The sequence below is a fragment of the Corylus avellana genome, chromosome ca11 (genome assembly GCF_901000735.1).
Source record: "Corylus avellana chromosome ca11, CavTom2PMs-1.0".
In the NCBI taxonomy this organism is placed as follows: Eukaryota; Viridiplantae; Streptophyta; class Magnoliopsida; order Fagales; family Betulaceae; genus Corylus; species Corylus avellana.
In genome coordinates, this window is record NC_081551.1 from 20,983,794 (window position 1) to 21,006,987 (window position 23,194).

At 35.1% G+C, this 23,194-nt stretch overlaps 4 protein-coding genes across 4 annotated transcripts; 3 read left to right on the forward strand and 1 right to left on the reverse strand.

The window, feature by feature from the left end:
• The first annotated feature begins 624 nt into the window (after positions 1 to 624).
• On the forward strand, positions 625 to 7,458 carry LOC132165647 (WD-40 repeat-containing protein MSI4). The gene is made up of 15 exons (XM_059576294.1): positions 625 to 933; positions 1,076 to 1,139; positions 1,820 to 1,906; positions 2,023 to 2,085; positions 2,390 to 2,455; positions 2,583 to 2,657; positions 3,376 to 3,451; positions 3,889 to 4,096; positions 4,702 to 4,783; positions 4,979 to 5,052; positions 5,206 to 5,317; positions 5,444 to 5,518; positions 5,760 to 5,836; positions 6,731 to 6,830; positions 7,178 to 7,458. The coding sequence occupies exons 1-15, from the start codon at positions 716 to 718 to the stop codon at positions 7,286 to 7,288; spliced, it is 1,488 nt and encodes a 495-aa protein (XP_059432277.1). The 5' UTR covers positions 625 to 715; the 3' UTR covers positions 7,289 to 7,458.
• A 1,392-nt stretch (positions 7,459 to 8,850) lies between these two features.
• On the reverse strand, positions 8,851 to 11,025 carry LOC132165218 (LOB domain-containing protein 7-like). Its single transcript, XM_059575704.1, has 4 exons — positions 10,898 to 11,025; positions 9,418 to 9,829; positions 9,146 to 9,270; positions 8,851 to 9,006 (listed from the first exon to the last, which is right to left on the reverse strand). Exons 1-4 carry the CDS (start codon positions 11,023 to 11,025, stop codon positions 8,889 to 8,891), a joined length of 783 nt encoding a protein of 260 aa, XP_059431687.1. The 3' UTR covers positions 8,851 to 8,888.
• LOC132165610 (translation machinery-associated protein 22) lies at positions 10,918 to 14,493 on the forward strand. Its single transcript, XM_059576243.1, has 7 exons — positions 10,918 to 11,222; positions 11,309 to 11,389; positions 12,551 to 12,600; positions 12,737 to 12,818; positions 12,897 to 12,964; positions 13,055 to 13,138; positions 14,182 to 14,493. Exons 1-7 carry the CDS (start codon positions 11,075 to 11,077, stop codon positions 14,236 to 14,238), a joined length of 570 nt encoding a protein of 189 aa, XP_059432226.1. The 5' UTR covers positions 10,918 to 11,074; the 3' UTR covers positions 14,239 to 14,493.
• Positions 14,494 to 17,182: 2,689 nt separating this feature from the next.
• LOC132166383 (cytokinin dehydrogenase 3-like) lies at positions 17,183 to 21,275 on the forward strand. Its single transcript, XM_059577187.1, has 5 exons — positions 17,183 to 17,820; positions 19,796 to 19,923; positions 20,108 to 20,374; positions 20,492 to 20,760; positions 20,845 to 21,275. Exons 1-5 carry the CDS (start codon positions 17,202 to 17,204, stop codon positions 21,134 to 21,136), a joined length of 1,575 nt encoding a protein of 524 aa, XP_059433170.1. The 5' UTR covers positions 17,183 to 17,201; the 3' UTR covers positions 21,137 to 21,275.
• Positions 21,276 to 23,194: the final 1,919 nt, after the last annotated feature.

A 23,194-nucleotide genomic window follows, 5' to 3' on the forward strand; every position in this document is an offset into this window, starting at 1 on the left:
TGTATCACATAAAAAGAAAAAGTAGGAGTGTACAGACATGATGGTTATCTAAAAAACTGCTAACCGCTTAGGAAGGGTGGTTAGCGATTTTAGGGATAGGAAAAAACAGTTAATAACCGTTAACCGCCTACCCTTATAAATAATAATATAAATATATATTATATATTTATATTGAAAATATAAAATTAAAACAGAACTCTACAATATAAATATATTGTATGGTTTTATCATATTCATCATTTTGAGAATGCTTTGACCCAAAATTATTTAAAATAAACTAAAAAAATGGGCACAAAAAGGCTTAAAACACCTCAAAAAGCTCATATAAAAAGAAGTTATTGGTTTGAATAACCACTAACTGACTAAACAGAATGGTTATTATTATTAAAATTTAATAATCCCTTAAGCGGTTATGGTTAGCAGTTTTAACTATTAACTAATAACAGTAACTTACAATCCTAAGAAAAAGGGACATGGTTTACGTCTCTCTCACATTCGACTGTGCGTATGGCGACGGACTCGGACTTGATTAATGGACCAGGGCCCGGCCCATGATAGATTCGAGGTTCACTGTCCGAGTTAGCGCGTGTTTAGCAGGGTCTTTTAAATGCGAGACGCAGAGGCATAAACAGTGTGTGTGAGAGAGAGAGAGAGAGAGAGAGATCCCATTTGGACAGTGTCGTAGTTGAGAGGAGCAGGAGGAGGTGAAGCAGCGATGGAGTCGCAGCCGCAGATCGTGAAGAAGAAGGAGACCAGGGGCAGGAAGCCTAAGCCCAAGGAGGAGAAGAAAGAGGAGGCAGTGAAGGCCAAGGAGGGGAAGAAGGCCCAGCAGCCCAGCGTCGACGACAAGTACACACAGTGGAAGTCCCTCGTTCCCGTCCTCTACGACTGGCTTGCCAACCACAACCTCGTCTGGCCTTCTCTTTCTTGCCGGTAACCACACAAACACATGCAGTCTCTCTCTCAGAGTCATTTCTAGGGTTTTGAGCTTGTCTTCAAGTTCTTAGGGTTTATGCTTGTGTGTTCTGTTTGTTTGTTGTTAAGGGCCTAATATTTTTGTTGTTGCTATGAGCAGGTGGGGTCCGCAGCTTGAGCAAGCTACCTACAAGAATCGCCAGCGTCTCTATCTCTCTGAACAGGCAAGTCTGCTAGTTGTCAATTCGATTCGTTAACTAGAATTACGCTATAGGTGGCTTTCTTAAGTACTTTGATTAACGAACGAGTTTATGAGTTTGAGATTTTCTCATGTGAAGCTTGAATTCCACGCTGTTTGCATCAGAATCATACTTTTATGTTGAATATGCGAAGTTTCGTGCGTTTTCTTTTATTATCTCAGTTTCGTGTTGTAAGACGCAAATAATCAATTTGATTAAGATATTTTTATATTATTCTGTTATGTTTGCCAATGCTCTGTGAAGCAAAGAGCTTATTACCATGGCAGTGGAGCGTGATATGCGGTGGCGACTTAACTTTGCCGATCCCACTTTTCCTTTTCCTCCGTTCTATTGTGTAGGGAAAGTGTTTCTCACTGCATGCTTATCCTTAGTGAATCCCTCACATTATTTTGATCTGTTCTGATGCTAATGCTGCAGTTGGATTTTAGATTTGTCTTGTACAAAGCAAGTTTATGGGTCTTCTTTACTATTGGTTATGGTGATTTCCTTGTTCTTTTTGTTCGTTCTAGCTAGGTGCTTCCTTTTGTATACTTCTTGTGTTCCTAGGGGCGTCTTATGCTTTTAATGATGTGTCGATCACTTATTAAAAAAAGGGGCCTTCTCTTATTCTTTTTTTTTTTTGTTTTTGCCCTTTTCGTTGTCAGACTGATGGCAGTGTTCCAAATACTCTGGTCATTGCGAATTGTGAAGTTGTCAAACCCAGGGTTGCAGCTGCAGAGCACATCTCCCAGGTAACTCATTATTTTGTGATGTTTTTGCTTTCTCCTTCTCGTGCACTACTATAAATCCAATGAGGCTATGCATGCAGCTAAATTCTTTGTTTATCATCGATTGCTTTATTTTTCAGTTCAATGAAGAAGCACGCTCGCCATTTGTAAAGAAGTACAAAACCATCATACATCCTGGAGAGGTACGAGCCGTCCATTCACCAAATGCATGCATATAAAATCACCCATCTACTAAAAAATGAAGTGGACTTCTTTTTTTTTTCTTTTTTTTTCTGGGTACTTTGTATCAAACCCTTTTAACAGCATGTTACTGTTATTGTGCAAAACTGAAGGAAATAGCTATCCTACAGTTGTAATTTTTCCAATGAAAAGGCTCGTTGCTTTGAGTCTTGTTCAATTTTATTTGTTGTTGCAAATGATGGGGTGCCCATTTATTATTGAATCCCTTGATGCTTATTGCATTAATTATTTAATACCAATTTTCAGGTCAACAGAATCAGGGAACTCCCACAGAACTCTAAGATAGTGGCCACTCATACCGACAGTCCTGATGTAAGTGTTCTATGAAGTTTGTCTTGTATATACTTTGGATTGAGTATATTTTATTTGTCTTTGATTTCTATGTTTCATTAACCTGAAAATTTTAATGTTCCTCATAATTGGATATACTAAAACTCAGGTCCTTATTTGGGATGTCGAAGCTCAACCTAACCGTCATGCTGTCCTTGGAGCTACCAATTCTCGTCCAGATTTGGTACATTTTTATTGTCAGAATGTTTTTTTTTTTTTCCTCATTGTTAAACTCCCATTTCCTTTATTTAGATCATTTTTTTAACTTACTATTTATGGCAAATTCATCCATTATTATCTGAGGGAAAAGCTTCACGTTGGATCTTTATTGTGATGTGAGATTCCTTAGCTTTTGGAATACTAGGATTAACACTATCATTTTGGTAGATTATGCTACAAAAAGTGAAGTTTCTGGGTGCATTTTGGTTCAGGATAGGGCTATAAATGAACCGAACTGTTCACTTATATAGCTTGAACTTGGTTCGAGTTCAGTTTGTTTAATAAATGTAACAATATTTTTGGCTCAATTACCAAACAATCCAAGCTAGTATAAATATGGTTGACTCATTTTAGGTTCGTGAGAACCTGGTATAAGAACCCATCTCAAATCATTTTGAGCTCGTTTGAAGCTCAAAATTGTTAAATTCTTGATTTTGTTTTTCTTTAACCCATCTAGAAAAAAAAAAAAGTTTCAGAAAGGGGGCATATTTGTTAATCTTCTGGACCTTCTAGCATCACTATCTGTGTGGATAATACAATTAATTAGCGGGCCTCTTAGAGTTTCTTTCATGCGGCTAATTTGATATTAGTACAAAATCTGTCAGCCTGTCTCTTTTGTATGGCCTGTACTGATTCTTCTTCTTTCTTTCATGATATTAACATTGATTTTTTTGTTCCTGCAGATTTTGACTGGACATCAAGATAATGCAGAATTTGCTCTTGCAATGTGCCGTACTGAACCCTATGTGCTCTCTGGAGGTGACTATTTTTTCTTTTAAAGTTATTTCTACTATTTCAATTAAGTGTAGAAACTATCTCTCAGATGTTTCTCTCTTTATTCCACAGCCTGAGATGTTATGAATTAGCACCTTTCAATATCAATGATAGAATGTGGTGGTAATTTGAGTGAGCTAATGGTGCCTTCTGAGTGTAGGATATCATTTGATGCATGAGTTATCCTATTTCTTTGTTGGCATTTTTAGCAAGCTACGTCTAGTTATCTTGTTCTGGAAGTGTAGTCTTTGTTATATCATGTTTTATGGCATGGATGTGTTGCTTCATGAATCGTGCTGAATGTCACCTCCTATAAATTTGTTGGAATTCCTGCACGCTATGTCCTTTTATTATTATGCTTAATAAAAATGAGTTTTGTCTTCATTAAGATTTTCATCTGAAGAATAAGATTCTTATTTCAGGGAAGGACAAGTCGGTGGTTTTGTGGAGTATTCAGGACCATATATCGACAGCAGCCACATCTCCAGGATCTGGTGGATCAATCATTAAACAAAGCTCTAAACCTGGGGAAGGCAATGATAAAGCTGCTGATAGCCCTTCTGTTGGACCACGGGGTATCTACCTTGGGCATGAAGAAACAGTTGAAGATGTGACGTTCTGTCCATCCAGGTAAATTTGCATGATCTTTGTAAAATGTATCTAGGAATGGTTTGTTATTTCTCTCTCAGAATTCATCATTTTAAATTTCTCTTTTCATGTGGCACATGTAGTTATAGGATTTCATTCATGCTTTCTAATTATCAAGCATCATCTTTAAATTTTTCTATTATGTAATCTATCTGGTGCTGGCTGTAAAAAGTCTGTTTAGTTGCTGAGAAGTTTTAAATTGTGATGATTTCTGATTCCTAATACTTTGTATATGAGTTGGCTTTCCGGAGTGTTGGCATTGTTATTGCTTGGAAATAAAAATATTCTCGATACACCATATTCAATGCGGGATTGGTATTTCTTCTTTTGTGGGTAGGAGTTGGGATTCTTGCATTTTATGGGAATGGGGATGGTCACCTGATTGTGATTATCATGAAACAACAAACTTAATTTCTGTCATTCTCTGAGAATTGACACTTCCCACCTTCAATTCCTTCTTAATGAGTGCAACCTAAAATGTTTAGATGTAACTTCTACTGTTATTTTGACTTTAATAGCAGTGAGCTTACTGGCTATTATGGTTTATGAAATGTCCTATTTCTGACACTTTTGTATCTCTGCTGAAGTGCACAGGAGTTTTGTAGTGTTGGTGATGATTCTTGCCTCATATTATGGGATGCACGAGTTGGCTCTAGCCCCGCTGTTAAGGTTTTGTGCCCCATTTTCTTTTTAAATTTTTGGTCTCCTTTATTTAAGGCTTTTTTTTTTTTTTTGGTTGTCCATTTATGATTTTGGCTATACACTAGTAGCAATACTTTTTTCTTGAATCTGTGACATTTTCTGTAAGATAAGTTCTTGGCTTCTGTTGATTATATTTGTCTGTGTTTTGTTTCTGGTTGACAGGTTGAAAAGGCACATAATGCTGATCTTCACTGTGTTGATTGGAATCCCCATGATGACAACCTTATTCTGACTGGGTATGTTGTAATCTCATGTTTCTTTCAATTTTATCGTCTCACTATATTTTGGGTATGTGATACTCTTCTGGGTTTGATGTTGCTTAATTTTGCACTGGTGGGGAGATACTGAAAACTAGTAGATACATTCAAATTGTTGTAATTTCTTTCCAGGTCAGCAGATAATTCTGTTCGTATGTTTGATCGCCGAAATCTCACTTCAAATGGAGTTGGGTCACCTATATATAAATTTGAGGGTCACAAAGCTGCTGTTCTTTGTGTTCAGGTATTAATAAAGCTTCTTGTTTTCTTCTTCTAAGTATCATACTTTCTACTTTTTATGATGCATATTTGTTGTCCAAACTGGTAGTCTGTAACTTTTGTTATTACTGAAGTATGTTTTCTGTTCCAGTGGTCTCCGGACAAGTCATCTGTCTTTGGAAGTTCTGCAGAGGATGGTCTCTTGAACATCTGGGATTATGAGAAGGTGGAAACTTTTGAACTGTACTTATCTGAGTTTCATTGCTTTTATATGTGTCTGGGATTGCATAGGTCCTTCCTTTCAAGCTGCCAAATATAAACATGTTTGCCTTTTATATGTTTCTGATTTGTCATTTTGCCACTGTTGATATTGGGTATGTTCACTAACAGGTTTACTTATCAGAAAAAATGTTCACTAACAGGCATGTTTTTCTTAGTCTTTGACAATCTTTTATTTCATGTTGAAGGTTGGTAAAAAGGTAGAGCGAGCAACAAGAAGTCCAAGTTCTCCTCCAGGCTTATTTTTTCAGCATGCTGGGCACAGGTTTGAGTCTGTCGTTTTCACTCCGTTGACTTACCCTGAGAAAGACTACAGCTAGATAGGGTCTCAGCTACAGGATTATTTTTTACATTCTGTTGTATCTTGGACCATATCTTCTTCTGAACCAGGCCATTATCGACCTGACTCAAAATGCTCCTCATTTGAACTTGGTTTTTGTTTCGTAGCCCTTCATTATTGGTTTTCTTCTTATCCTGTATTTTCCATCTCATCTTCATGTCCATTTGTACATTTGTTTTATGATCTTCACCATGCTACCCGTGTATACGCACCATGTCCATGAGAACTTTACTTGACTATTGCTGATCTGGTTTGTTGGTTGTCAAAAAGTATATTTTTCTATTTGAGATATGCTTAAATCTCCATGTTGATAGCACTCAGAAACCTTTGCAAACTTGGGAGTCAAATTTTTTCGTGAAATGGCAGTTGTCTAAAGTCCTTTTGCTTGACGTATTTTATCTCTAATGGTTCTTATGTTCCATTTCAAAAAGTTCTCCTTTACTTGTTTTCGCATTGGGAAATTCTCAACTCGTGTTATGAGATGCACTAGCATAGGGGCCACTGTCTGTGTAATGGCAAAAGTCTTGGGCTGTCAAACACAAGTGTGGAAGTTTGAGCTTTAAGAGCGGTCACTCTATGCCAAAAGAAAAAAAAAAAATGTTGAAGGATAGTACCATATCCAATTCACCTCTTTCCCAATCCCACTCAAGTGGGACCTGCACTGGGTACTGGCCTTGGTATGAGATGCCCAGCATATAATATTGCACTCCTTTTTAGTCCTGGCTTACATGGTTTAATTGGAAAATTTTGCTTTTCTTCAAGGTGTTTTTAAAGTGTTTGTTTTACTGATTTACTCATAAAGTCTTCACTTTTATGCAGGGACAAAGTTGTTGATTTCCATTGGAATGCATCTGATCCGTGGACTATTGTTAGTGTCTCTGATGATTGTGATACTACTGGTGGAGGAGGGACATTGCAGGTATGATGCTCTTGGTTTTCATTTTATTATTTGCTTGCTTGAGTTTTATAATATGTGAACATATAGGTGATCAAATGGGAAATTAGTTCAAGAAATTATTGCCGTACAAGTAATTCAAACATGCACACTGGGAAATATGAGGGAAACTTATGAGAAATTGTGTTGAGATGGACACAAATGAAGCTATAAGCCTGGAGAGATATCTCGTAATTTGTTATAATATCAATGTGCAGCTGCTCAAAAGGGTTCTTACAACAAAAATTGTATTTAAATTTGAATAGCATTATAAAAGTTCTCCATAAGTTTGTTTCAGTTGATTCACAAGACTGACTCTAATCTCTGCACAGATATGGCGCATGAGTGATTTGATCTACAGACCTGAAGAGGAGGTTCTTGCAGAGCTTGAGAAGTTCAAGTCGCATGTGGTTGCTTGTGCTTCAAAGCCTCGAGAGTCCTAAGGACACTTTTACAACACCTGTAAAATAACAGGAAACAAATCTTCTTAGGACCTTATTACATGGGATTTGAGCTACTGTTTTCGAATTTAGGCGGAGAAATTGCTAGCAATGTCTTTGTAGTTGTAATTGTTGTGGACAAGTCTACAAAAACCCCTTCTCAAGTTCCAGTATGACCCTATTCTATGGATCTAATTTGACTTAACCACAACCGGGCGGTGCATGATTAGCCCTCAAGCTCAACTCCCTTGCTAGGAAGTCGAGTTTAGAGCATTATCATGCTTGGAAATCTTTCTCCTCTGGGTAGCATCAAGATCAATTTTGATGCGGCTCTATGGCCACCATTTTATGTCGGGATTCATCAGGGTGGGCGCCCATTTGATGTGGTGTCTAAACCCTCTACCTCTTGCCTTCCTAATATGGGTCAAGCGTATGCTATGCTGGTTACTGGTATTCATCTCGCTATTGAATCATCCTCTTTCTCCTAGCTGGAAAATATATTTCTCGAGGGCGACTCCCTTGCAGTCATTTTAGCTACACCATTTCTGCCGTTTCCATGGACTCTCTTCAACATCTTGCCACCATAGCCAAGTGGCTGGCTCATTGGTTTCCCCTAATGCATATTTTAATTTTAAATTATAACTTAAAAGTTTAATTATATATATCAATCACATATAGTCTTTAATAATTTTAATTAATTACTTCCATTCTGTACTTTACAATAAAATCATCGACACAAATTTGTCACATGAGATACATGGGACTCCATATACTCACTAATGTAATATCCAATAATTTTCGCTTGACGAGTTTTTGTTAATAAGTTATACAGAACGTGATTACAAAAAAAATAAAAAAAAAAAGGTTAACAGGATGTAGATGGAAGTGCTTATTTAGAATAATTGTACATCACTAGAGTTGTGATTTAAAAAATAAAGGACAAGGGTCATGAGTGTATTATGCAAATTAGTGAACCTTGTCTTCCAAATGAAGGTGAAGCTTAACGGCACAAGTAACTGCCTCTTTGGCAGTGTCATTACAGTCAAGCCTCTTTATCCTTGAAGGGGACTTCCAAGTTGTTATGATGGCTCTTCATCATTATCCCATTATCTAATATTAGAAAATCTCTACTCTAATTTTACATATTATCAATTCTATTTCAGTTTCATCTTTTTGAGTTGCTAAAAAAGTTAACAGAAGTGCAAACTTCTGCGCCTACTATGCAACACGTTTTGCCGCAATTAGGTATTACTTTGGCCGTATTCCCATATCTCTTCCTCCTCTCCCCTCTATCCAAATTGTAAGTGAGAAAGACTCACCCCTTTATGTAGTTTTGTTTTATTATATATATATTAGCAAAACACAAATCTACAACAAGTAAAAAATGTCTAATCCACATTATATTTTACTCAAGATTCTCTCAATTGTACGGTACATAATTTGTTTTATTATATCTAATAACATACATTGTACTATATCATTTAAAAATTTTAAATGACGTGACACCATATACATTATTAGATCTGTAAAATTTAATATGGAGATGATTCTCTCCCTCCTGTACACAAATATTAGCATAAAAAATTCTTTCCCATAATAGATTTCATTTATGATCATTCTTGAGAGAGAGAGAACGAGAGAGAGATCCGGCCTCGTTTTCTGTATCTTCCTCACCAACACCCTGCATAGGCTGCATACCATGGGCTTCGGAAACAGTACTACTGCATGCATAGTATTGATAAGAATGAATTCTTATCAAATTGAACCAAAATTACTTAAAAACAATAATATGAGATCATGATTTGTACTTCTCATTGATAATTAAAAAGCTAGAACACCAAATTGATCATCAATATATACCTGGATTCTGCTGGTCCACTGAAACTTGTAATAACAATATTCTCCTGCTGCTCATAACATTCCAACATTTGATCTACAGGCTGGATGTCAAAGGGTTTCACATCTACACCTTCTTCCAAGGTTGACTTATAGTTATAATATCCATCATCGCAGTTGTTCATGTCACATATATAGTCGTAATTAGGCTATAATCATATACAAATTAACCATAATTATAATTAGTCCGACAAAGTATTCTGTATTTTTCAAAAACCGAAAAGTCATAGCCTTACTAGTTCATGAGGCAGGATTGTTGTGAGATACTTGAACCCATCAAGCTTTTGCTGCTGCTCAATCTTCTCTGTCTCCCGGAAAAAGGCAAGGTGATGATTGACAATCTCAAGTTGCTTTTCGTAAAACTCAATCTGGGACTTGAGACTACGCACAATACCAAGACAGCCATGCACCGGATCATTTCTCCTTGCATTGCCCTCCATTAGTATTGAGTCAGCAGCTGCTTGCCTCTGGTGTGGCTCAATTACTGCGTTCATGATCTTCACTATGTTGCTCACACCGAATACCCTGTGAGCATTTTGGAATTCCGGGTACCTTTTTGCCGGAAAGTATGGAGCTAACTCACATGTTTCGTCACATCTTTTCCTTTGATGTCTGCATGAGGCGCAAGCCTGAGGATTTCCGGCCTCCCTGTTCATTATTGTTTGTCAGCAGTCAGCAGAAGAGAAAATGTGGGAAAAATTGTTTTTCTTTTCAACCAAACACCAACGCATGCACAACAAGACTTTAAATGAGTGAAATATTGTCAGATTTTGTAGAAGATTTTTTGGTATCTTGAATTCAATGGAGTCGGCCGATATATTGCATTACCCGACAAAACGTTAGATTCCCGTTTTAGAAGGCTGTCTGGTCTTAGAGTTTTACAACACACGATGATTATGTCTGTTTCAAGACCATGCAAAGAACTTTCCATCTTAGCGCCAAAGTATTTATGACATAGAAAAAAGAAAAAAGAAAAAAGAAAAAGGAAAATCAGCTATTGAATTTATATCATCGGCGCTGAATTGACAAGAGAACAAATTAAAACGATGACGTAAAGAGATCTAGAGAGACGAACCTTGTCAGGGAGGGAAGAAAGTGATTTAGGGTTCGAAGCCAAAAAAAATTATAATTAAAGGCTTTTTAAAACGGGATCCGAATCCTCTTCAATCCATTATGGACAGGAGGGTATCTAATTCATGGTTAGAATTTTTTTAACCATAAATATGTCACATGGCATTTTAATAAAAAAAATATTAATTAAAACTTAAAAAATAAATTAAAAAAAAAAAAATGGTGGCCGGCCACCCCTTTAAGAGGACACGTGGCACATTTGTGATACTTAAAGATCCTAGCCATGACTTCGATATCCTCCACTCCAGGATCCTGTTCCTTTAAGACGATGTTGTTTTCTCATAAAAAAAAAAAATAAAAAAAAAAAGAACCATGTTTTTTTTTGTTAAAAAATCATTAAACATAGAATTACGTCTCATGAAATTCCATCATAAACTAAAACGGGCTCGTCCTTGCCTCCGAACTTCATTAGGGCCAAATTTTTAAGACAACTTGGTAATGAAGTTTTAAAATGTTCGCTATTATTTTTTGGGGTTCAGGCCCAAAAATATAAGTTCGGGCTGGTAAAGTAGGATCCAAAATATCTAAACCTGGAAACAGGTCCATGTCCAAAACGACGTCGAGTCTTTTCCTCAGATGCTTCACCTGTTCACCATCGAAACGCAACCTTTTTGCTTTAACGCCTCGCCGAGGCCCAGAACCAGAAGAGGCGGCACAGCACCAATACAAAACAAACTTCGTCGCCAAAACGCACCGTTTTGATCCTTAACCATCACTTTTCGGGGGGAGAGAGAGAGAGAGAGAGAGAGAGCGAGAGCAATCATGTCGGAGAAGCCCCAACCGATTCGCGTGTTGTATTGTTCGGTGTGCAGTTTGCCGGCGGAGTACTGCGAGTTCGGACCCGATTTCGAAAAATGCAAGCCCTGGTTGATCCGAAACGCTCCGAACCTTTACCCGGATCTCATCAAAGGTCTCGCCAAAACTCTAACCCTAATTCCGCTCTTTTTTTTTTTTGGAATTTTTTTTAAAGTAATTATATGTGCTTTTTGTGCGCAGAGGCGAATGCGAAGGAAGCTGATAGAGTTACTGAGCAGTTACAGTCCACCGGTATATCTTCGGATGGGGCTACTCCTTCAGGTATGCTTTTGTTACTGGTTTTGATTCTTTCGTTTAATTTCTTTTTTCATTTGGAGAAAGTTTAATTGATTGCTTTAGACTGAAAGAAGAAGAAGAAGCAACAATAGCTATGTGATTTGATATCCTAAGCACAGGCTCTGGGGATGCCCATCATAGTTGCTCTCCCGATCTGTGGAATTATTACAAAAGAAAAAAAAAAATGCTCTTTGTGAAATTATAAAACCAAAAATAAATATTTTTTACAAACTGACTTGGCACATGGCACTGCTAATATGGGCTTCTATGGACATTTTATTAATGTTTATTATTGTGTTGAGGTTTTTTTGTGCCTGTAGCATCACAATTTTTTTGATACCGTGCAATATGCAGACCCCTTTGTGGTTTGCAACTCATGGTTGAAAACTGGGAAAGTTTGATCAGCAAAAGAGTCAGGAAACAATGAATCGCCCTTATCCTTACTTATAATGATGCTTTCTGATTTCTGAAAATGACCTCTCATTTTGTTAGAGACTCATATGTGTTAGTTGGCCAAAACCCTTCTTGGAGGGGCAGCCAATTTGCAAATAATGACTAATGAACTTAATAGCTGTGTTGTGTTAACTTGACAAAGTATTTTGTTTCTCTGGGTTTTACATGGCAAAATAATTTATAGTACTCATAGCATTCACATGAGGCATCATTGCAAGGGATTCTGCGCATCAATTTGTTTTTCTGGACAGGGTACCAACCACTAGGATGAGGGCCATATCTCTTTTGAAAAGCCATATGCACAAAAGAGATTAAAAATTTGTATTATTAGTTTAGCTGGATGCACTTTGCTACTAAAATGTCAAAATTATTTTCTTTCTTTTTTGAAAGAAAATCATTATGCCTTTTTTAAGCTGATAATTCTTTATTTATTTTTATGTTGGCACTGTAAAAGATTTGTTTTATAGGGTTCAAGGTGTTGAATACTTTTCTCTGTACTTAGATGTGACATTACCTGGTTTATTGTTGTAATTTGATGTCGGGGTTGAATTTTGGACAATATATATGTTTCATGATATTAATCAGTTCTATTTCTTTCATAAAGTTTGGCATCGACTTGCAAGTTCAAACTTTGCTGACATTCTTTACCTCTCTCTCTCTCTCTCTCTCTCTGGGTTGTTGGGTTTACTTCAGCGCCAAAGGAAGAAGTTAAACGTCTTCCTGGTGGGAAGATAAAGAAAAAAGTAAGAGCTCTGAAAATATTTGTTCCATTGGATTCTGTTTTCATGCAACCTGGTTCGCATGAAAATGGTAATTTATTATAAGATGTTGGGAAACATTGAATTCAATATGATTGAAATTGCTGTTTGATTTCTGTAGGAGAAGCAAGAAGTGGTTATTGAAAAGGTTGTACGTAACAAGCGAAAATGCATCACCACTGTAAAAGGGCTGGAGCTTTTTGGTGAGCACTATGCTGGTTTAAATTGTAAATTTGTTATCTCATCGCCATCATTAACACAGTTCTTATGATTACATCCAGGTGTCAAACTTAGTGATGCTTCAAAGAAGCTTGGGAAAAAGTTTGCTACAGGTGCTTCTGTTGTTAAGGTATGATAGGTTTTGGCAGTAAGTACAAATATCTGTTCTGGTGAAAAATGGTTCTGATCTTTTGTAATATGTTTCGAATGATTTTTTCAGGGGCCTACTGAGAAGGAGCAGATTGATGTTCAAGGAGACATATCTTATGACGTTGTGGAGTTCATTACAGAGACCTGGCCTGATGTAAGATACCTTATCTCTTTCTTCAAATGTTATGTGTTGGCTAGACATGTGCTTGATTATTTTCTCATATTGTTGGAATTTAAACAGCATAAAATTTCTACTTGCTCATTGCCATTAGAAAGGTCATGCCTTTGTATATAGAGAACTTACAGCCAAAACTGGAGTCACAAGAAACTAAGCAGATGGGGCTGCCTGTATTGAGTAATATATTCTCATCCCAACATGGCTTATCAACATAAGAATATGAATAATATGTGTCCTTCAACCGAAACCTCAATAAACTCTGGCCAAAGTTTAGGTTTTAGGCAAAGGGACAATGCACTTTAAATACTTGCTGTTCTTGTTGTATGTTCATTTGCAAATGAGTTTGCTGATTTCGCTGGTATCAGAGACACACATAGTTGGACTAGTTTCTTTGTTTTGGTGGTCAGAGGCATGGATTTCACGTTCTCCAAAACCTCAATTGGGCTTTTGCATTTGCTAATCATGATTGGGGATTTGTTAATAGCGATCCTAGGTTGTGGTGAGGGCATCTGGGTATAATTGTTTTCACCTGTTTTGTTCATTGAAAGGTCGAAACCCTGTTTTAAACTAATGCTGCTCAATTCTTTTTCTATAGAGAGCTAAGTTCAACAAACCTGAAATTTGTTATGTTGACTTCGGTCGCTTCTGAATTTGGATTAATGGTGGAATACAGTATTCAATTTATAGCTGTTGTACCTTGAAGACATTATAAATTTGGGAGTTTTGTTTTGTTGTCAGGTATGACTTATGATTATTTGAAAACTGAATATGATATTGGCTGTAGTGATGTATTTTTCATTGGGGGTGTAATGAGTTGAACTTGTAACAGTGAACGAAGGCTCAGATTATTTTGCAGGTTCTTTGTCCGGTTGTTTTGGGTGATGTGTTATCTTAGTTACTATTTTGGGCTTGATTCCCCTTGAATTTTTTTCCATGCGATGATTATTTTCTCATATTGTGTATTCTGTTCATAAACAATTCCATATTTGTTAAACTATACCTTTTCTTTTTCTTCTCAGGTCCCAGAAACTGCAATTTTCTTTATTGAAGATGGAAGAAAGGTCCCAGCTGCTTGATTTTGGAATCAAGGCGAATAAATAAAATGGAGTGTGGTACCTTGCTTTCATCCTGCCTTTTGTGACTCGTAACCTGATTTCCTGTATATGAGAAAGTAAAGGGGGGCCAGAATTACTAGTTAATGTTACAAGGATCTACTCCCAGTGAGAGTTTTCGGCCCTCTCTACAGTCTCTTGTTATCTTTATGCCAAAGAATAGTAATTGTTTTTGCAGCTTGAAACTGTGTTTTATATATTAATGGATGTGCTTTGCCATCTGCCTTTGTTGTGTATTCTTGTTAATCATAATATCTTACGGAGAAGTAATAGAAAAAAAGCTATTAAAGGAAAAATCGTTCCATTGTTATGGTCTACATGATGTTCTCATATGAATGATAGCCGTTTATCCAATTGTAGGGGAAAGCAATGGCTGTCAATGAGGCTACAAATTTGGATTTATCCAACTTTATTCTCGAGGGTGACTGTCTGTCAGTGACTCTAAGCTCTCCCACGCAGATATCCTAGTGTCGACTGCAAGATTTTTTCATTTGGCCATGATTCTAATAACGCAGCGTGCGTGAACAGTCATGCACATCAGGCTTTTTTTTTTTTTTTTTTTAAATAATTAAAATAATAAATCATCCCGGCGTGCAACACGCCAGGCGTGATGTTTAGCATCACCCTTTTTGATTTTATCTCGGATTTGTTTTTTTTTTAAAATAAATTTTTTAATTTTTATTTCAACTATTTTTTTTTTCTACTTGGAGGACAAAAAAGGTTCATAGAAGTGGAGCGAGAATTAACCTGATTTCTTATGCATTAACGAGGATTTAAGTCTAATTTTAATTAAGTTTAAATTTAATAGGGGTCAAGTCTAATTTTTAGGCTTATATGTACTAACTATATATATATATATTCAAAACTAGGTGAGGGCCGGGGAGGGGGCCATCCGGTCATGGTCCCCACCTCTAGTGCCGTCCCTATATATCTGGTTGGATGGTGGGAAAAAAAACCTGCCTCTTTAATTTTCTCTCTTTATCTTCTTGTTAAGTACTTATTCTCAATAGCATGTATTACTTACGTGTGGCTCAAAGGCTAGGCAGCAAAGGCAGTTGCCTAATTAAAAACACAGTATTAAAAAGCCCTTCAGAAATAAAAACAACTTTAATAACCTCATAAAGTCAAACATTAATATACCTTTAATATCTTTTTGCTAGTTTGCTTTTCAAGACATACAAATAAAAATATGAACAACAATTCTAGTGTAACTTATAAAAAAAAAAAAAAAAAACAATTCTAGTGTAATTTAAATAAAGTAAATAGGAAACTCTATATACCCCTTCAAACTACAACTCAACTGACGATGTCTTCTCTAAACTTTCAATTGTGACAATGTTCCCCTAAACTACCAAAACATTGTCAATGCCCCCAATTGGCGAAACTAACCTTAAAAAAAAAAAAAAAAAAAATTCTAGAGAAAACCTAAAACTAAAAAAAAATAAAAATTCTTTTTTTTTTAATAAGAAAAAAAATAAAAAAATTCGATTTTTTTAATAAATATTGAAAACTTTCGTTTAAAAAAAAAAAAAATCGTTTTTTTAAATTAAATTTTTTCCTTTTTTTTTTAAAAAAAAATTATTTATTTTTTCTAAATTTATAGGGGTATTTTTGTGTTATCGAGAAATCTATAGGAACATTTTTATTTATTTATTTTTATATTTTTGCTAGTCTTGAAGGGACATTGACAATATTGTTTTAGTAGTTTGAAGGGGTATATTGACTATTGTTACCATTCAAAGTTTGGGAGGGGAACATTGTTAATTAGGTGAAAGTTTGAGAGGAGGTATGTGGACTTTACTATAAAATAAATTATAAAATTAAATAATTAATATTTAAATATAAAAAAAGATCTCACTTAAATTTGTTGCTTAGGCTTCAAAATTTATTGAGTCTACCCTAATTAATATTACAAAAGAAAAATAAAAGATAAGGTTGAAATGTCAACCCTAGCTAGCTAATTAGTAATTGGTGTACGTACTAAGAAAAGAGTAGCCCTCAATTAAGTTGTATCCCAACCGAAAGAGAAAGTAGGAAGATTGAATAAATGAAGTTGGAAGTCAAAAGATGGAAAGAATATTAAATGAGAATAAAAGATTTAATTAGAACTCTTAAACTGCATGAATGGTTTAAAAACTCTCATTAATTATAATTAAATCAATGTCAAACGTGAAAGTATCTTCTAACAAAAGTTATTATGGTATGGTCGGCGCTGTACATGCTCTAAATTAGGAGTTAAATATTTATTAAATGCTCCCTAATTGAGCAAGCCTGGCCGGATAGTCATATTCAAAAGCATGCATTGAACACTTTATTTTTTTTATGTATCTTCCAATCAACGTTATTATGGTAATGTCGGTGTTATATGCCCGTTAAGACAAGTTAAGTAAATGCTAATTTCGGGAATTATTTACTCATTAAGATCCTTCTCTAAAGTAAGTACTCATTCAATTCATCTAAAAAAACAAAGGAGTAATTTTATGGTTAAAATTAGATTTCACATGCTTCATTAAATTCCATGCCATGTATTGTCATTTTCATTTAGGAAATCTTCCAATTCAATCTGGAGAATTACTTTGTGAATATCGAGTAATTCTATGTGGCCTATTTGTGTCTTACTAAGAATGATGTTGCTATTAAAATCACCATTGAACTTGTGATTGATTATTATTGAATTTTGATCAAAAAATAATTTTAATAGCTACATCATTCTTAATAGGACATAAGTAAAATACAAATAGATCACCTAAAATTACTCGTAGATATCCGATGTCTTCTCCGGCGTCGTTGCGTGTATCCATAAAAGCGACAAGTTGAGCCGACCTCATTTCCCAAGTCAACCACCAAGATTTCCTTCTATATATATATATACACTTCTTCTTCCTCCTCCACCATCAACCTCATTTTTCTCTCCAAGAAAGAAAAAAATGGCAGAAATATTCGCAAATATTCCAAAACACTTCGCCATCATGATATCTACTGTAATAATAAGTTTTCTGATACTTTCCACCGTGGGAATATCTCTCCCACCCAATGACATTGCAGATAGATTTCGCAACGACAGTGAAACCATCAAACTAGCCTCAACAGATTACGGTCATATTGTTCAAGAAATCCCAGCAGCAGTTTTTCATCCAACCTCCATTAATGATGCAGCAATCTTGATAAAATTCGCGTACAATTATTATAATAACGCTGTTCCCATGATCACCATAGCAGCCAGGGGTCGGGGCCACTCGGTTCGGGGGCAGGCTATGGCTCGGGGTGGGGTCGTGGTCAACATGACGTCTTTGCAGAATCGAATAAATGGGTCCGGAATATCAGTCTTACGGAGCCCTTTTTTGGGCTTTTTCGCCGATGTGGGAGGCGAACAGCTTTGGATCGACGTGCTGCATGCAACGCTAGAACATGGACTTTCGCCGGTTTCGTGGACCGACTACTTGTACCTCACCGTCGGCGGGACGCTCTCCAACGCAGGGATTAGCGGCCAAACTTTCCGATTTGGTCCTCAGATCAGCAATGTTTATGAATTGGATGTTATCACCGGTATGTTAATTAATTATCTCTCTATTTGTACGGATTTTTCACATTTTTGACCTTATTGATCGATGCAACTTGCAAGACTACCTTTGTTCATTAAAAAGAAACGGCCAACATCGTTTGTTCAAAGGAGTGTTCTCCTATTTTGAGAATGTCAAGACCACTTTTCCTGTTTAGAGAGGTGGTTGAGCGGTCATCTCCATGATCTCGTGATTATTCTTCACATGTTCATGTTGGCCACATGTTATATATCTTTGTGTCTTTTTTTTAATAGGGTAGTTTGGTAATTTAGGCACACGTGCATGAAACACGCTAATGTGTTCCATTCTAAATAACGACCAATTTTGACATGTGAAATTTGAAACTTTGTGGCCGTGTATAGGTTCGGATTGTAGTTAGTTGTAGTTTGGAGGTCAAGTGATGCTAAATTGGGAGAAAAAAATTAAGGTACATTTTACTCATGAGTAAAATGTACCTTAATTTTTTGGCAAATTCTATAGTGAATTCACTCATCTACTATACAAAGATGAGTGAAAAATGGGATGAATAATGATTTTTATCATTTTTAAAAATTGAATGGATAAAGTCCATTTAACTCCCTCAAACTACCACCCAAATGACAATCTACCCCCCAAACTATCAATTGCGACAATTTACCCCCCAAACTACCAAAACAATGACAATATACCCTCAATTAAAAAAAAAATGATGAAATTACCCTTACTAAAATAAAAATAAAAATAAAAATACTAAATTTTAATTTTTAATTTTTTTTTTCAAAAATTTAAGGGTATTTTTGTCCTTTTGAAAATTTTATAGGGGTAAGTTCGTCATTTTGCTAGCATTGGGGGGTACATTGTCATTGTCTTGGTAGTTTGGGGAGTAAATTGTCGTAATTGATAGTTTGAAGGGTAGATTGTCATTGAGGTGATAATTTGAAGGGGTTAAGTGGACTTTACCCAAATTTAATTTACCCTTAAAACACACGTTGTAAGAAAGTTCCATATATAAAGAAAACAATATGATGATATGCTCAAATTAACGAGATTATAAAAAAAAAAAATAATGTGTGAATCTAGAGAGATTGGGATCAAGATCTTCTAAAATTCTTGGAGTATTAATCTAGAGATATGTTATAGTGCAATAAAAAAACCATTTTTTGCGCATAAAAGTCTTAAGTGGCAAGAAGCCACATGCCCATTAGTGAATGGGACCACAGCAACTACAGATAGAGTCTATGACCTCTTGCCACCTAAGACTTTTATCGGTCAAAAAAGATTTTTTTATTGCATTATAACATTAATATCTAAGAAGAGATCGAAAGAATCTTATATTTATTTTGATGAATGCTTTATTGTATTCTCCCATCCTCTCATTTTGAAAATTAACCATTGAATATATATGTAGGCCACCCATTAGCTTAGTTAATACAAAGTAAATATGGCAATAAATATTGATATGAAAAAATCTATCAAAACAATGATTTGAGATTTGAATAAATCAATTCTAATATAATACTCTAGGAATTCCTTTAAGCAAGCATATTTTTTTTATGGGCAATCCAAGAGCTAGATTGAATGAATCGGTTATGTTCAAACTTTGTGCATAGAAAACTAAAATGTGTTGATCCTCCTCTCATTATTTGGTCAACGAAATATAAACAATCACTTCATTCCATATTCTGATAATTAATCTCAGTAATTTCAAAATGGATAAAACCATGAACTTTTATTATTATTATTATTATTATTATTATTATTTTCTATTCATAGGTGTTAGGACTCTTGCAAAAGGGAAAGGCAAAAGAAGTTCCGTTGATTTTATTAGCTAAAATGTTGTGGGTTTAAACTAATTAATTACTTCCCATTGACAACGAGTTCAATTTAATTAGTTGGTTTCGAGAGTGCATATATATAAATATTAGTTTTCATGAATTTAGTTGTCTTGGGCTAACTTACGAGGTTGTTTTTGTTTTGTTCAGGAAAAGGGGATATCGTGACTTGCTCCACCAAGGACAACTCCGAGCTATATTACGCTGTGCTTGGAGGTTTAGGCCAATTTGGGATTATAACCAGAGCAAGGATTGCCCTAAAGCCAGCTCCAACAAGGGTACAATTTACAACGGAATTTGTGTCTTGTTTTATTATTACTAAAACTTCTAATAAATTCACGTAAATGTAACGGTTTGTATTTTAGTAGTTGATACGGCAAGTGTCACGTTATAAGAAAAGTAATACAACGTGACACTTAATGTTCGCGTTTAATTACAATATTAGCTTTGTTTTTTTTGTAGGTTAAGTGGTTACGAATGCTTTACAGCGACTTCTCTGCATTTTCAAGAGACCAAGAACATTTGATCTCAATAAATGGAAGGAAGCAAAGCAATGCATTTGATTATTTAGAAGGCATGCTTCTTCTGAACCAAGGTCCTCCAGATGTTTCCTTTTTCCCAGAACCCTATCAGCCGAGAATAATCTCCCTAGTAACCCAACATGGCATCATCTACTGCATAGAAGCAGCCATATATTATGATGATCGCACGGTTAATACGGTTGACAAGGTACATTAATTATCAAGTTTAAGGTTTTTCTCCATGCTGGGTCGATGGAAATTTCTTCGACCAATTAGTCTATTAATATGATTTTCACGACGATGTTTTATTTCCTTTCTTGTATAGGAACTTCAAGTTTTGGTGAAAGGGTTAAGCTTTCTTCCGGGGTTCATGTTTGAGAAAAATGTATCGTACGTAGATTTTGTGAATAGAGTGGAAAGGGAAGAGCAAATACTTAGATCGAAAGGACTATGGGACATTCCTCATCCATGGTTGAATCTCTTTGTACCAAGATCTCGTATCTCGGATTTCGATACGGGTGTTTTTAAGAACATCATTCTTAAACAAAACATTTCTGCTGGACTCGTCCTACTTTACCCCATGAACCGAAACAAGTAAGTTTTTAATTTACAAGTTAAAATTATTAACATATATATTTTAACATGCATATAAATTGACGTTAAATGTTTCATTTGCAGGTGGGATGATAACATGTCTGCGGTTATACCGGAAGAAGATGTTTTCTACGTTGTAAGTTTGCTGCGTTCAAGTGGCTTCAATATGTGGGAGGCATTTGATCGACAAAATGAAGAAATATTGCAATTTTGTGAGAATGTTGGCATTAAGGTTAAGACGTATCTTTCACATTACGAGACGCAAGAATCTTGGATAAAACATTTTGGCTCGAAATGGGGATCTTTTCAAGAGAGAAAAGCTCAGTTCGATCCGAAAATGATATTAGCTCCTGGACAGAGAATTTTCAATAAATAGTCAGCCACATGTTCTTGTGATCATACATTAATTCTGGTTTTTATTTAATTAAAACAAATCCCTCATTTTGCATTAATTAAGATAAATTCTATTCATACATGAGCTAGCTAGGCAAATGGAAAATGGAACATTTTGTGGATATTTTGTTGTCTTTGAAGCACTTTGCCCAGCCCGTGCATTTTTAATTTAAAAGTATATATGTGAGAATTACATGCTTTAAGACAGCATGTCAAATTAATAGACGGGATTAGAGTTTTCTCAAACCCAGTTTACCAATATAAGATACAAGTTGTTTTGATTAAACATCATGTTGGTAAACCCAGTTTACCAATATATTCTCAAACCCAGTTTACCAATATAAGATACAAGTTGTTTAAGTTGTTTTGATTAAACATCATGCATGCATGGTACGTACGAGTCGTACGTTCAAAGCCGTACGTTATTTGATTTTGGGCCAGTATATATGTCTGTTTATTGAGGAAGTGTAATGCCCATATAATGCACTAGTTAATTAATAGTTTCAAAACATGGTTTTGCTAATCAACCAAACTTGTAAAACTTAGGCTACATGCATGTTGGGCTAGGTTTTGGCCCAAGCTCAGTATATGCAAGGCACAAAGTGTTTAGCTCTAATTATTGTTGAAAATTGTTCAACCAAAAAAAAAAAAAAATTGTTGAAAAGCTTTAATCAAAACTAATGACTTCCATTTAAGATTTGAAGTTATTTTGGAGGTGACATTTGAACAGTGGCATCACCTTTGCTGATGTATCACTTGATAAAAAAGCCTTCAATTAATTAGTGATGTTTCAACCACAAGCGTCACTATTCCTGAATCTCAACCCCACGTTTTGTGATGTTTGATAAGTGTTACTATTCAAACGTCACTACTTGAAAATTGACTCTCTTTTTTTGGGGGGATATAAAGTTCACTTTTCATGCATCACTAATTGTGTCTTTTTTGTTTGTTTGTAGTGTCACTCATGCCTCCTCATTTTGTACTAGGCATATATTAGCTTTTTTTTTTTTTTAATGAAAAAGCAACATATATATATATACATCAGCCATCCTCAGAGCTGAAAACCAATGTCTTCACAAGAAACAAAATGGTTTTCACCAAACAGAAAAATAATATAATAACTTCAAAAGGATCATGTTTTCTTAAGTAACTTAATTAAGGTCAAATTGTTAGTGCAATAATTACTCCAGAAATAGTATTTTACACATTTTAACTAATTAAATTTCAATTAAAATTTTTTATGTCAACAAAAGATCTAGTTAGTTATTCCATAAATATTTAATTGGAATATAAATATTTTTCAATTTAAGGGTACTGCATGCATGGTTAATATCTGATTCAAAACAATAGAGACTTTTGGTGTAATTTTATAAAACCTCAAGGAAAGTTATAATTAAGTGTAATTTTTTCTTAATTATATTATAGACAAAATAAGAACTTTAATTTATTGCTATTATATGCCTAAATGAGTAAATAATATATAGAATCATGAATCGTTTTTCTTTAACCTATTATATTATTAATCCTGACAACATTTATTAATTATCTATAACCTATTATATATATATATATATATATATATATATATATTATCTATATATATCTATAACCTATTTCTTTAACCTATTATATTATCTATATATATATATATATAGATAAAGCCTGCCACCTTCTGTTTAGCACCATGCAAAACCAAAGCATGCCAAATGGGAAACAAAAAGTTGGAAAACAATGATTGAAACGAGTGATATTATCTACAACTCTAGGGACAACTGCTTTATAGTCGGTCCTACGGATGTTTTGCCCTACAATTTTATATCCGTGGGAATCTAGGGCCGACTCGTTAAAGCAGCCAACTTTTTTTTAAAAAAAATCTAAATAATATTTATTTTTAAATTTTAGGTAGGATTTTATCCATTTTCTTCGTTCACACATGTGACAATGCAAACCGGTTTTAAAAATTACATGTTTCGTTAATTAGCTTGGGTTAAATTCTCATATGCTTTTTCAATAGTTTAAAGCTTATACACATATCGCTTTT

Bases quoted from the DNA above. Each gene is read 5' to 3' on its own strand.
- LOC132165647 (XM_059576294.1), top strand. From the start codon at position 716: ATGGAGTCGCAGCCGCAGATCGTGAAGAAGAAGGAGACCAGGGGCAGG. The intron at 1,907-2,022 runs GTAACTCATTAT...TTTATTTTTCAG, and splicing joins CTGCAGAGCACATCTCCCAG to TTCAATGAAGAAGCACGCTC. The intron at 5,053-5,205 runs GTATGTTGTAAT...ATTTCTTTCCAG, and splicing joins GACAACCTTATTCTGACTGG to GTCAGCAGATAATTCTGTTC.
- LOC132165218 (XM_059575704.1), bottom strand. From the start codon at position 11,025: ATGGTTAAGGATCAAAACGGTGCGTTTTGGCGACGAAGTTTGTTTTGT. The intron at 9,271-9,417 runs GTAAGGCTATGA...TATAACTATAAG, and splicing joins CAATCCTGCCTCATGAACTA to TCAACCTTGGAAGAAGGTGT. The intron at 9,007-9,145 runs GTATATATTGAT...CTATGCATGCAG, and splicing joins AGTGGACCAGCAGAATCCAG to TAGTACTGTTTCCGAAGCCC.
- LOC132165610 (XM_059576243.1), top strand. From the start codon at position 11,075: ATGTCGGAGAAGCCCCAACCGATTCGCGTGTTGTATTGTTCGGTGTGC. The intron at 12,819-12,896 runs GTGAGCACTATG...GATTACATCCAG, and splicing joins AAAAGGGCTGGAGCTTTTTG to GTGTCAAACTTAGTGATGCT. The intron at 13,139-14,181 runs GTAAGATACCTT...TTTTCTTCTCAG, and splicing joins TTACAGAGACCTGGCCTGAT to GTCCCAGAAACTGCAATTTT.
- LOC132166383 (XM_059577187.1), top strand. From the start codon at position 17,202: ATGGCAGAAATATTCGCAAATATTCCAAAACACTTCGCCATCATGATA. The intron at 20,375-20,491 runs GTACATTAATTA...TTTCTTGTATAG, and splicing joins CGGTTAATACGGTTGACAAG to GAACTTCAAGTTTTGGTGAA. The intron at 20,761-20,844 runs GTAAGTTTTTAA...TTTCATTTGCAG, and splicing joins TACCCCATGAACCGAAACAA to GTGGGATGATAACATGTCTG.